General features: G+C 39.4%; 1 protein-coding gene across 3 annotated transcripts in view; it reads left to right on the top strand.

Moving 5' to 3' along the window:
- Positions 1 to 12228, top strand: part of LOC122974040 (pyruvate carboxylase, mitochondrial-like) — a 301961-nt gene extending 289733 nt beyond the window's left edge. For all 3 annotated transcript variants that reach the window (XM_044341882.1, XM_044341881.1, XM_044341883.1), the window contains exons 25-27: positions 7051 to 7191; positions 7551 to 7652; positions 8798 to 12228. In XM_044341882.1, the coding sequence (XP_044197817.1) occupies positions 7051 to 7191; positions 7551 to 7652; positions 8798 to 8947 (393 nt within the window). In that variant the 3' untranslated portion in view covers positions 8948 to 12228. The remainder of the gene's footprint in view (positions 1 to 7050; positions 7192 to 7550; positions 7653 to 8797) is intronic.
- Positions 12229 to 14157: the final 1929 nt, after the last annotated feature.

The raw sequence follows: 14157 nt of genomic DNA, 5'->3' as shown, positions 1-14157 counted from the left end.
GAGAGTGTCAGCCTGTCTCAGGACTATCAGAAATGGAAATTATTAGGTGCTCATAAGAAGCAAATTTATTTTTGCACTCATGCGTGGTAACTTTTGCAATGCTGATTGCTTTGTAGAATTGCAGTAGTGTAGGCACTGTTAAGGCAGTGAAGTGCCCTGGGGAAAGTAAATAGCACTGAGCTACCAAAGCAATTTGGTGAATTTTTAAATTAGAAATGTTTTTAAGTCAAGGTGATAACACTCACTCCAGTATGCATACCCCACCTCAGTCGTCCTACTGTAGAAGGCACTGGTACACCTTTTTATGTTGAAGGTGTGTGTATGGATTTAGCAGGGCCCCAGTATACCCACCTACTGGTCATATTTCCCCAGACTTCTCCTTTGCCACAGTAGAAACATGTACCTGTAAAAACATAACATAGATTCAAATAAAATATCATGTAGATTAACAGTACAGAATAGTATGAATACAACAAATTGACTAGGACAAGAAGTAGTTATAGTACATAGAACCTAAGAGATAAATCTGCTCTTTTCACTTATCTGCACTATAAAATGGATGATCATCATAACATGAGGCGAAAGAAAAGCCTTTTAGTTTGTGACTGTGAGCATTTGTTGGTGTTTGTGGTAAAACTGTCCATTACAGATGACTCCTGCCATACTTGCACAAACGTACTGTTAACTGTTTATTTGGAACAGAAGCTGTTTATGAGCTCTTGGCAGCTAGCTGTTGTAGTGAAGTGCACAGTGGAAATCTTGAAAATAGATTTAAGCACCGAATCTTTTTGAGCGCTGAGCTAGACCTGAAGCCCCCAGTTGTTGATGTTGTGGGGAGTAGATATGAAGGCTTTCACAGTAATCATTTGGTATTGTTTAGCACTTCATTTCAAGCCTTTGCAAATCCAGCACAAGAGCCTTATCAGCCAAAGAGTGAGCAGCGAGCCTAGAAGATGTCTGTTTGTGTCGTGAATGCGGTGGGAGCACTATAAATATTTTTTATTTCCATTTTTCTCTGTGTATTATATATCATGTTTTTATGTTAAGTGAAGATTCAGAGTTTCAGGCTTCTTACAACAATATTTTCAACCCTCTTGGAGACTCTTAAGTCCCATTGAGTTGAACAAAACCCATTTAGGTCCATGTCTATGAAAAACCATATGACCAAGCTGCATCTGAAGGATATTTAGAGTTTATACACAAATACACACATGGGTGACAACTCTGTCCATTGCTCGCATTCACCCACACATGCATACAGTACAGCACAAACAGAAAAAAAAACCATTGACCTATCTGGCATATGTTGATGATTCAGTATGGTATTAATCATGTTTGACAGAAATATAAACATAGATTTTAACAAACATGGACCTTGTCATACACACCCTGTCAGTTCTAATATACACGGACACCAACACATGAAGCTCTGCGCACCACAGTAGTCTCATTACTCTGTTACAGGCAGCACAAGTCATTAATAAAGTCATAGCAAAGACATGATGTGAAGCATAATGTGAGACTTTCAGTCAGCGACACCAAGTAGTTGAACTTGACAGACAAAGCTCTGTGCTTGGGGGTATTCCCCAAATGAATCAGAGCAGCTTGTGAGGGATATATAGACGAAAAGCCAGAAAATACATCACTGAGATGTGGAACATGTAGGCACGTGCATAGATAGACCTCAAAGGAGGCTTGAGCACCTGCACATTTGACCTCCTAGAGAGAAAGTGCCCTTTTTTCCCCTGGAGTGTTTTTAAAATAAATAAATAAATTTCCTGTTATTCCTGCTACATCCAGCGTGACACAACAATATACTCAGTACTTCATCTTGTTTCTGAGTGAAGCTGACAGAGTATTTATATCAGTGTATGTTAGTGTTAATAGTTAAAAGTTAGTTATATGAAAGGGTTTGCATCTTTATCCCCTACAAGCTACAAGATAACAACAATATTACACTTAAGAAATACAATGAAATTAAACATGTTTTCATGCCTTCTGTAACAAGCAGCCAATGAGGTGCGTTCAATGTTGACTACGTTGATCTGAGTTTCTTGCGTCAATCTGACCTGCGTTAACTAGAGTCAGCAGTGATGTTGTCATTGTGTTTGTGTTATTAATGTCAGACATTAAAGTAACACCTAATGTATGATTATATGTACAGTAAGCAGACATATTTACTTTCTTATTTTATGTGTCATGTTTGCTCAACAGGTGAATATGTGTATCAGGACAGTAAACGCAGCTACATTTACATGAATGTTCAATGTTAACTGTTTAGTAAATGTCATTATATATTCAGGCAAATAGTTAAGTTCAAGCACTTTTTTCAGTATTTTTGGAGGGAGGAAAGGGATGAAGGAATGTTAACTGTTAATAATACACTTTATCTAAAGCTTATATGTTGCTTTTTAGAATTGTGGCTTAAATGCATGATGTCTTCCAAGCCTCAGTATTATGATCTGATATGTTAATTAAACTCATCTATTGGGACATAGGAATAGTATCGTAGCCATACGATATCAGCATCTTCTTATTGCCCATTATTACTGAAGCAATTATGCCTTCTATGGAGAGGTGGCTCTTGTAATATCACGCATTGACTACTGCAACTTACTTACACCTTACTGGCAAACCTCCCCGCATGTACGTTCAAACCTCTGCCGATGATGCACGGCTGGTCTTCAACCAGCCCAAAACAACACATCACCCCGCTGTTGATATCCTTCCACCGGCTCTTGCTGGCACTGCTTCCCGCATCAAATTCAAAACCCTGACTCTCGCTTCCAAAACTAAAACAGCTGCCGCCTACCTGGACTCCCTCATTCAGGTCTACGCTCCCTCCAGCTCACTATGCTCTGCCTGGTATCACCATCACAATGAGGCCCCACAACAAGTCACTAGCCAGACTCTTCTCTTCTGTAGTTCCCCAGTGGTGGAACGAGTTACCAAACTCTGTTTGAGTCGCAGAGTCCCTCTCAATCTTTAAGAAAAGAGTAAAGACCCAGCTCTTTCCCAAACACCTCTGTACTTGATAGACTAAAAAAAAAGAAAAAGAAAAAGAAATCTGCTTCCGTGCACTCTATGCATTTCTTCTGTTGGCAACTACATCATATTGGACTCGAACTAGCTTAATGGCACTTATACACATTGTTCTCTCCTGACTAGATCCTTGCTTGTGTTGTATCAGCTCTCAGATGTGTGTCACTTTGGATAAAAGCATCTGCTAAATGAAACAGTAAATTGTAAATTGGTAAGAGACAAATATGGAGGTGAGAGAGGCAGCCAGAGGAAGTGCATCTTTGTCAGCAGTTTTAAGCTGAGCTTCTGCAAGTGAGGTTGTCAGTCAGAGGGCTACAGTAGGTAAGAGTTGGGCTGGTTAACATGTGAAGAGAATTTACTGAAATACTCTGCATTTCTTTGCATGTATGATTAATTTACTGTCATGTAGCAGTTTTTGAACCAACATCAGTCATGTCCCTGGGAACATACATAATGCACGAGATGCCCTCTTGAATATGATAATAAGAAACCATTTGATGCAATTTTATTGACTTTGAATCTGTATATGTAGTTTATTTGAGAGTGTTGGGGGATTATTTTTTAAGTACTCTTTTTGACATCATAACTTTGACTTGATGTTTTGTAGATAAATGTAGATAAATGTTTCAGTACTTGTAGTCCGCCACTCTGCTGTGAGTACCTTACTGCAAATATTACATTACAGATCTGCTGTCGACTTTTTTCTGCCATGTTCAGTCGATTCAGTAAACACCTGAAGCTGTGTCCCAACACCATGCGACATATTAATTCCATGCAGGTTTCAACTTTGTAGTGTAAATGTCTTTATGCTTTTTTTTTTTTTATTTGATAGCAAACAGTAGAGATGACAGGAAATGAGGGGAGAGATGAGGATCCCCAGCAGACTCGAACTGGGGATGCTGCAGTTACAAGCACTTGAGTAGTCTGTTGATGGACACTGTTGTCCTGCAGTGATTACACAAAGGACATGGAGGAGCTACTCACAGCAGCAAACAAGATAATAGTCTACAGCCAAGCTAACGGCTCTGTGAGGCTTTACTGTACACTACACAGCAGTGCTTCGAACACATCTTAGTTTATCAAACAACCTGAGTAGTCTTTGTGTCAGGTGTGTTGGTGGAGTAGCCACACCAACAATAAAGATCCCTTAATTAAGTTTTAATGAATCCATTAATTTTAAAGGATCTTCATTGAGCAAGTGAAGACAGTGTGCAGGTGTCATTTCTTTCTTTTAACACATCTTAGTTTAGCATGTTAGCATGCTATCATTTACTAATTAGCAATAAACATGAAGTACAGCTGAGGATGATATGGTTTTTTGCAAGTATTTGGTCATAAATCAAAGTATTGGACAAATTAAAATTTTGATCAGATGATGGCACTCGAGGAAAAGTCAGGTGATCATCAAATCACCTGACTTTTCCTCGAGTGCCATGTACAAAAAATCTTACTTGTACCATTTTGTACTAATTGCAAAAACAGTATACTATGGGAATTGGTATATGGTACATAGTGTGTAAAATTAGTATGGAACTGGGACACAGCTTGTGTCTTTGAGTTTGTATATATTATGTTATCAGTCGCAGAGGACAGTGACTTTTCTTTTTTGTCTTTGTGTCTTTATATTCTGAATTGTTTTGTATATTGCTGTTTGCTGAAAGAGAGAACACAAAAAATATGAAATTCCACTGGACTCAAATCTTAATAAATCCAAGTATTTTACTTGGAACTGGATCAATAATGCTGGATCAGCTACTTGAAGTAAACTGTAGAGAGAACTGGTGCAACCAGTAACAACCGTGTGTAGCAGGTACAGTAGCAGTACACAGTAAGTGTGTGAGCTTGTCAGAATAATACAAGCAAGTATTAATGCATGTCTGATGTTTTAGATATCGACAAAGTGAACTGAAGTTGTCTACTTAGCTCTCTGTAAACTGGCGTGCATACACAAGGTAGCGAGACAAAATCATCTTCAAAAGGTTCACAAATCTTGTGCAACTCTTCAAAGAGGCACATACTGTATTTTTCATGGGAACTGTTGCGAGGAGACATAGTGGGGAAGGCAGTTTTGTTTTTTGCAAAGAGCTGCCAAGAGCCCAACAAAACAGCACAAGAGGGAGTGAAGTTCAGCATAATGGAGGGTGGAGAGAGAAAGATGGACGCTGAGAGAAACAGGGAGAGATGAAGATTGAGTGCCAGAAAGACAGCAAAAGCATGCAAGGTTTTGTTACCAGATACGGAGTGAGGAAAACAGATGAAGAGTCAGAGCACTCAGAGAAAGGAAGGCAGAATGAAATTGAGATCAATAGATACCTGCTGCAGCATGTATTTCTGTCTTCGCAGACTTAGTTTAGAATATCAATGAAGGGAGAGAGAAATATAAAGGATGAAATGGGAAGGGTTGAGTAGAAGGGGTGGAAAGACACAGCAGAGGAAAGCAAGACAACAAATAAAAGAAAGAGGCTGATGAGGGAAATTAATACCTGCGCGACAAAGTGGCCACAGAAATAGGTAGCAACATAACAACACACAATGTAAAGCTGTGACACATGGGAGGACTGACAAAGAGAAAGATTGAAAGTCAGAGAGAGGAAGTTGGACAAATGGAAACTGAAAAAATGAGTTTCCGACCGGTGAGACGAGAGATTTGAGGAGAGGCGTGAGATAAATGAAGAAGTACAGTGGCCGGTGTCGAGGGAAAGACTAGCAAGACAGAACGCAGCAGTGACCAGAATTGATATGAGAAGCAGAGAAGCCTGTCTGCTGTAGATACAGAGAGAGAGAGAGAGTGTGATGTCTTTGTCTTAAAACAACACATTTACAGGTGGCTGGTAAAGTCCCAGAGTTTATAGTTATACTTAAAGCTGGGAGGAAAAAATTATATCCTTCAGTCTGCCATTTTATGTATCTTTTCGCCTTCCCTGTCTCTCTCTTTATCTCTCAGATTGTCATTCTGTCTGTAACACTTCTCCATCTATTTGATGTGTGAATTGATATGTCTGGTGAAACACCCGTCTGGTAAACACACAGATAGAGATACAACATGTTTCTTGACTACTCAGAGATAAAGTGAAGCTGCAGAGTACCAACTACCACAACACAGCCTGAGTGCATATTACAAGTCTTTACTGTATACAACTCTTGAGTTTGTATCTCTCTCCTCCACAGATATTACTCTTTTACAAGGGTAATTAGTCAATAATATGTCAAAATAAATAGCTAATGACCATTTAGCTGAACTTAGCAGAACCCAACTACTGTGATGTCATAAAATATCTTAATCAGTACAAATTAACATTTTGAATTTTTATTTGATAAATGACTAAAACTAGATGTTTCGATATGTTCAATTCTTTTATAAGAGACGTGTCAACTTTTTCCATTCAAACCCAGTTGTGGAAGAAGTATTCAGATCCTTTGCCTAACAGAATGTAGTAATACCACAGCAAAAATACTCCATTTATAAAAGTGTATTGAGTATTTACAGTTGTTACATTCCACCACTGTTCAAAACATTAAAGTCCTATTGAATAACTGCTGGTAAAAGCAGGCAGCGAGTCACTAACAATAAATTAAAAGGCAATAATAAAGTTGCTCATTAGTATAAATGATAAAATTCTCACAAACACACGATGCTTCATTGTTTGGTAATTTATTAAGCAGTTTAATTGAAGTGAGGCTAAATGATTCCCCTCTCATGAATTGGCAACCTCTCCATATTTCCTGCCCTCCACCAACAGCATGCTGGGAAACGCTCCAGCCTACCGTGAGGGTGAAGAGAAATAAAGTGGAGGAAACACTGTGCCTGTCTCACTCCACTAACTTCACGTTCTAATTTCACCAAGCTCCGCAGTCTATTTTTATTGCTTTAGCTGGACTTGTGAACTAGGCAGCCATGTATTAATTTCAATTTTCTAACCTAATCTCATTTCCTTCTCTGCCTCCTTTACTCTCTCCCTCCTCTTCCGTTCTCTCTCTCTTTCCCTCCCTCTCCTTGTTTCCTCACAGGTGGAGCTGGAGAGGGGGAAGATCCTCCACATCAAGGCACTGGCACTGGGTGACCTGAACAAGGCCGGCCAGAGAGAGGTCTTCTTTGAACTGAACGGACAGCTGAGATCTGTGCTGGTTAAAGACACAGTCGCCATGAAGGTACACAGAAGGGACTGATGGAGGGACGCAATGCAGACTGACAGAAGGAGGGAGGGATTGATGGATTTTGGGAGAGGGAGGGCGAGACTGTTGATGGAAGAAGGGAGGTAAAGGCTTGGTGGAACGGATGGATGACAGACAGATGGGATGGTAAACAATAAGTAGATGGACAGAGAGGGGGAGCAGGGAAGGTTCTTGAGAGAATTATATTTTTTAAACTTGACTGTGCACTCGGCAAATCTGGTTATTGTTATTCATAGAAACAAATGGTTGTGAGGATAGATGGAGGCTGAGCGGGGAGGAATGTTTCAGTAGGCGGTTGAATGACCATGTGACTGGATGTTTGTCCCTCTACCCAGGAAATGAAGTTCCACCCCAAGGCCCAGAAGTCCATCAAGGGTCAGGTGGGGGCACCCATGCCTGGAAAAGTCCTGGAGGTCAAAGTGGAAGTTGGATCCAAGGTCAGCTCACTCTTAACTTGCGTTTCCCTTTTGAACATTTCACTTTTTATTTGATTTGATTACCTTCTGTTAAAGTGTCAGTTCACTCAAATTACAAAAAATATATAGATAAGTGTTATCCATCCAAGCAGACAGTCTTGGTGTTATGTGCCCAGGTTCTGAGATATGTCTCTAAGGATGCGTATCAAACCTTGAGATGTTTTAAGTGCAGACTTGAATGTATCCTTAGAACTGAGTATTGAGAACTATACTGAAAGTCGACATCAAATGTCATTCTTAAACAGTTGCATTCAAGTAAAGCTCTTGTTCATGTTTGATATCTTCACTAGAATAGTAATTTTCAAACCATACCCAGCCCTGGTATCATTTAAAAATTCAATAAAACAATGTAATACCAGAGTTTCAGTACTGACACCTAAACAGTCCTTTTTGATCAGACCATTTCTAAAACATAAGAGTACAAATCTGAGTAACCATTTGATGCCAATTTTCAGTACATGACTGTTTTTGATACTCAGTACTTTCATGGTATTGACAGAAATGTCTCCATAGCTCTGAGGTTCAATACTCAGCCCTAAGGAGGTGGATGGAATTTAACTTGTGGTGCTCACAGCATTAAAAATATTCAACTGCAGTGTATCCTTTCAGAAACAGTCTTCCATTGCTATGGGTAGTCCACAGTCGCAGTTTACATTGGAGCTACTTTTCACTATAAACTGTTCACAATGAAGTCTGTGGATTATCCAGAGCAACAGGGACAGAATACTTTGTACATCATGGTGTAATTCCATTCAGCTACACAATATCAGCCTGAGGCAATAATCTCAGAGATGGATGTCCAAAAATAATATAAAAAAAACAAAACTACCTGCATGGCTTGATACCACCAATGGTAAGTTAGGAAATGTTTTTCTTATTTGTGATAACAGACCCTGAAACGCACAGTCGAAGTCTGTTGGTAGCTGCGTTAGTGTTTCTGATAACGTATTAAGTCCTGCACACATTTGTTGTATCTGTTTACTTGGAAAAATAGCCTTTCTGTCCCTTGCTTTTTCTTATTAACCTTCTACAGTGCATGTTCTGTGATCTGTATGTTTGACTCCTGTTTTTAATGCTCTGTAAATCTGTCTTTATAATCATAACAGGTGGAGAAGGGTCAGCCACTGTGTGTCCTCTCAGCCATGAAGATGGAGACGGTGGTCAACTCCCCGTTGTCCGGGACCGTTAAGGCAGTCCATGTCACAGCCGATTCCTCCCTGGAGGGAGATGACCTGATACTGGAAATCGAGGAGTAGAGTGAGAGGGTGGAAGGAGCAAGGGAGGGGGGGGGGGGTTAGACAATCTGATTTTGGAAGTGGTGAGAGGTGGAGGAACAGAGGAGATTAAGGAAAGAGGAAGATGGAGGAAAAAAAAGATGCAGCTCTCATCTGTGGCATTACTGCAGGACTTTATGGGCCCCCAACTTGTACATATTCTGTTTGGTTACACTGGGGACACAAAATGAAGCACAGCTCTACGCATATTCAGACACCCAGTGGGTGTTAAGAGTAGATGATATGTGAAACAATGTGAAATAATACATTAATTTAATGGAAATTCCTTATCAAAGTCTACCACAAATGAAATCCAAAAGCTTTTCAACATTTAATTCTCCTAAAAGCCAAGAAACAGTCCCCAGTATATCTGCTAATGTCCTGTCAACTTGTGGAAAATAACATAGTTTAGAACATCTTTGAATTGTAATACATTCCATTAAATCAACGCTAGTCTTAAATGTGATGTACTACAAATTGAGCAAACATGTATAACACTAACAGGGTCCTAACATCTACTTGCAATAAATGTTACAATTTCCATTTCTATGCTGTTGATGTTGCCTGATACTAGGAGTGAGTAGATGAAACTTCATATTGATGACTAATAAATGTTGTTCTTTGTAATCAGTAGACAAAGAGGGATAGACGTGAGGATGTATTATCAAATCAGCTTTCATATGGGAAAATTATTTTCTTTTTTTTTTTTAGCATGCCCGCCTTCACAAAACATTATCATTCTCTGAAATTAGTCAAAATGCATTCTGGGAATGTGTAATCACTGTTAGAAGTTCTTAGGTAAGAACCTAAGAGACAACAAAGTACACAGGGATTAAGAAAGAACTCACTGTTTTGTCCAAACTGTTGCAGATTAGTATGCACAATAAATATGTTCACCAGAAGAAGCACAACAAAGTGAGGAGCACCATTTTAAGGGTGAGGGGGACTGCACACACTTGTTCATGAACCCACACAGACATATATCCCAGAAACTCAAGATGCTGCACCAAAGTGAAAATTTCTCCTGTTACTGTATCAGTAATGGTAGATAGTGGTTTGTCTGTTTTTTTTAAAAGATCTGCACTGGTGTTAAATGTTTCCTCACTCACACTTGTCTTTAAAATCCCAAAGCTGAAAGTTCTAGCAACAGCTGTAGGCCACATCGCAGACACCCCAACAGAATTGGAGACCTCTGTCATAGTTAAAATGTGGCTTTCTTAATCGAAAACCAGCTGTAGGGTGGGCCACTAAAACCAATAAGCTGTATCATTTCTGAGGTGTGAAGTCACATAGTTTTAAGGTTGCTTTTTAGTGTCGCTGCTTTGTTTGATGTCATAAAAGTTGTCAGAGGACTAGTTCCACCCTGTCTTTTCAGAAATGAGGAGAGATTATGGTGAATAGTCTTCTGTCTGCATGGGGATTTTAATGGTAGGTGTAAATTGGATTACATGGTGGTGTAATGGAGGCATGTGGTGTTATTTTCTGAGGCTCTGCTGATTAATTTATGAATTAATTCTCTGTCAAATGATGTGAAATTAGCCGGACTAATAAGAGACTCTGGAGACTCCCAGTAGCAGCACTTGGCTTTATATTTCTAATGCGTGTGTGTGTTTGCATAAATGAGTCTAAATTTGTGTGTGTGTATGCGTGTGTGCGCAAATTTTAAGACTAAGTCAACCAGTCCCCATAATGTTGCACCTCCAGAGCCGAAAACATATTCTAAAAGAAATGAAATATTCATACACACGTGCAAAGTATTCACACTAACACTCCTAGCCCTTGAGTGCTGCCTGGATCAAAAGAAAATAAAACCAAATACACTGCACACTTGTGTGGCTCTGTCTCCATAGTAACACTGTATCCAAAACATTTAACAGCAATGCAGTAAAGACCCTACTCAGTTGTTAAATTATGTAGTTAAATACTGAATTACAAGGTTAGAACTGTTTAACTTTTCCATTAATGTCAGCTGTGGGCTTTTTGACAGTTTGAAGGTTTTGAAAGCGATCTATACTGAATTGAATGTGTAGCTACTCTGACCTGTCAAAGTAGATGAAGAAACATGCTGGAAAACATTTAGATCACATATGATTCACAGTAGGAACAGACGCGTCACCTTGTAATACAGTGAAGTATGCAGTGTTTGGAACAGCGAGCCAGAAAACACACGGCAACCGCTTACTTTCCCAAAACATCTGTGCACCTTTGACACAATACATCGATCGAGACACAAAACTAAAGTATCAGTTTGTCCTTCACTGGATTGTTTCCAGAGTTTTTGCTCCATTACCTCTGACAATGAGTCCCCTTTTGAACTATGCATCGATACGGAGCAGCAAATGCCAGAGCTAATTACAACACTGATATGCCCCCCTCACTCTCCCCCCACCCCACTGCCATGCCTCAATATACCTCCTGCCTGCACCAACCTGTATTTGAAATCTTTAAAAAAAAAAAAAAGTGATGGAGATGAAGTGGTGGGATTGTATGAATGAGTGTTTCTGACAAGCTGCTGCACAATAATGTAAAAGTTCCCTCCTCCTCTCCTTGTTAGCTCTCCTCGCTTATCTGTTTTTCCTGCTATCTATCCAAACACCTGTTCATCATATTTTCCTCCCCTCCCCCTCCCCCTCCTCCAACAGTGTCAATTTGCACATGTAAGGTGATGGCATCAGCTCATGCAATAATGTTAACTGTATGGCAGTGTTTCTCGATGTCTTAGCCAGCAGCGTGTCTAACGGCTCTGCTTGTAATCATGCTTAAGAAAAAATATAATATAAGATAAAAGTACACAGCTGGAAAATGTTATTTGCTTCCCAAAAGAGGATATAATGTTGACCTATTCTCAAGCTTGTGCTATCTAGAGGTGAACTGTCACAGACGGTATGAAAATAGAGTCTGTGACATTTCTATTTTCTTTCTATTGCTTTCCTTTGTGTTTTTATGAAACCAACCAAACTGTTTATTTTACTCTCAGTTCAGCAGGCATGACTGCCTACAGATTCAAAATGTCTCCATAGATTTTCTATCAAATGTTTTGCTGGTTGTTATGGTTTCTTTCATTTTCTTACCTCTTAATTATCATAGTTTGAAATCTTCATTTTAGTAGAATTCAGTGAAGTAGTTTACATTTTGTTGTGAAACATAAGTTAGGAGAGAGAAACTGAGCTGGAGTGCACAAAAAGGGAAACAATAGCATCAAATAAAAGCGATAATTGTTCTTGTTCTGTCTGTACTTACAAATAAAGTTAACTATACCTGAATCTGCCTTGTGTCGGTGTGTACTGCATGTTCTACACATGAGGGAAGAGATCAAGACTCTATAGCTGTGTAGTCCAGCTTTGGTTAATGGATTTCAAGTACAAATATGGTAGTCACAACCTCCAATGATCTTGTCTGTCAAGGTCCGACTATAAAGCAAACTATCAGCTCGATTCTGGCCGCAATAAAAAAATATTTCCTCTCTGAAAGCCTTTGGTCCTGCGTTTCATATCAGGCTGTCACATTAGATTTCAACAATAAATGTTCAAGCCTGCCAGATCAATGCAAGTAATTTAATTAGACTGTACAATTGTATCACATTTTTTTGCCATAATGTAGCAGGGATATGCTGGATTGTTGGAACCAGACTGTCTTGTGATTGTTTTACATAAGCTCCATCCCTGCTCATCAGAATTCAGTTGGTATCTGGATGTGTTGAAGGATTTTCTTTGTTTGGCACATCCTAAACAAGATAATTCCTCTGCGGCGGGATGTGGATCAACCCTGACACCCTGCTGTCTTTAAACAGGTTCCAGAGAACTGATTAAGTACTGATTAACCACGCTAAATCAGTCAAGTCTGTCGCTCAACTGGCGTTATCGATCAGTCGCCACTTTTCACTGTTAGGTGTGTGTGATCGGTGGATGGATTGATCACGCTGGCAGCGGGCGCTAGTTGACATTCTCAAGCCTGAGTATGGATCAGAGGGAAGCTGAGCATCACTAATAACAATTCACCACTAAGCCGTGCACGGTTAGCTTGTCACCGCTTTGTAAACTGGGACGTCCGGAGAGGGGATGTTGCTACAGTGGCGGGATGAAAGAATAGCTTGATACTTAATTGTCATCAAATTAAATCAAAGGGGCAATCTCGTAGCGTGATGGATGTTATGACCCACTTGTCTGCTGACTTGAGTGACAGCTCTGATTAATCACAACATAATCAAATTTGCATATGCAAGAAGACAAGTGGAGGATAACACTCTGATGCCATCTGTCACCAAATTCAGACTTTTACTAAAGCAGTGGATGTATTTACAGTAAGTGATTTGGGTTGAGTAGAAATCTGAATTTTTATCTAGATGTTTTATCATTCTGAAGTCATCAAAGGTTGTTTCCACAAATCTTACCCACACCTTATTTTTCTCAGTTTATGTGGAATTGATCAGAATATTCAATGTCACGTTTTTCACATGGAGACAACAAATGTCACAGCTCTCTGTTCAGACAGCTGAAATCTTTCAAGGACCTCAAAAAAAAATAACCTTTGTTCATCTTACTGCTGTGCCCTTGCACAGATTTTCTCTTTTTAAAATTGTGAATAAAAGCTTCAATTTCATTTCAAAGTCAAGTGAAATATTGAATTCAAGCCCACACCTATGAATGGCTTCTTGTGGCTTTCATAAACTGTCATGCTGTGTGCGAGATACAGACTATCGATGATTGGTGTGCATTAGACGCACGTTTAACAATAAAAGAGTGCCAAGTTCTTTTTTTTAATGAGGCCTCTGGTGGCTTTCTGTGGTCATGTTTCAGTTGAATATTTATGCTGTCATGATGATCGCATGAATGGAAGGCCTTACAAATCTACAACACGTCACTCTGTTCCCATGGCGATGGAGACAAAAAAAGTGTGTCATATTGTGAGAAAATGTGATTGTTGAACGTTTCATTCCAACTAAATGTGGGACAAAACTACAAAGTGACAATCTTAAGAAGTAGCACAACTGATTAGCTTTCAAAACAGGGCTGAGTTATCTAATGGCTGTTTTGTCCACTGCATGGATATCAGTAATCACCTTTTGTTGTACATAATCATGTGCTTAGCAGCTTAATGATACCGCCTCTTGTTAAAGGTACCCTGTGGAGTTTTCACTGTAAACAAACTGTTTTGTTAAATTCAATGTTTCATACCTAAATGCATTGTTTCCT

This window comes from Thunnus albacares, chromosome 22 (genome assembly GCF_914725855.1).
Source record: "Thunnus albacares chromosome 22, fThuAlb1.1, whole genome shotgun sequence".
In the NCBI taxonomy this organism is placed as follows: Eukaryota; Metazoa; Chordata; class Actinopteri; order Scombriformes; family Scombridae; genus Thunnus; species Thunnus albacares.
Note: the sequence above shows the minus strand (reverse complement) of the source record. Positions and strands in the feature narration are given on the sequence as shown.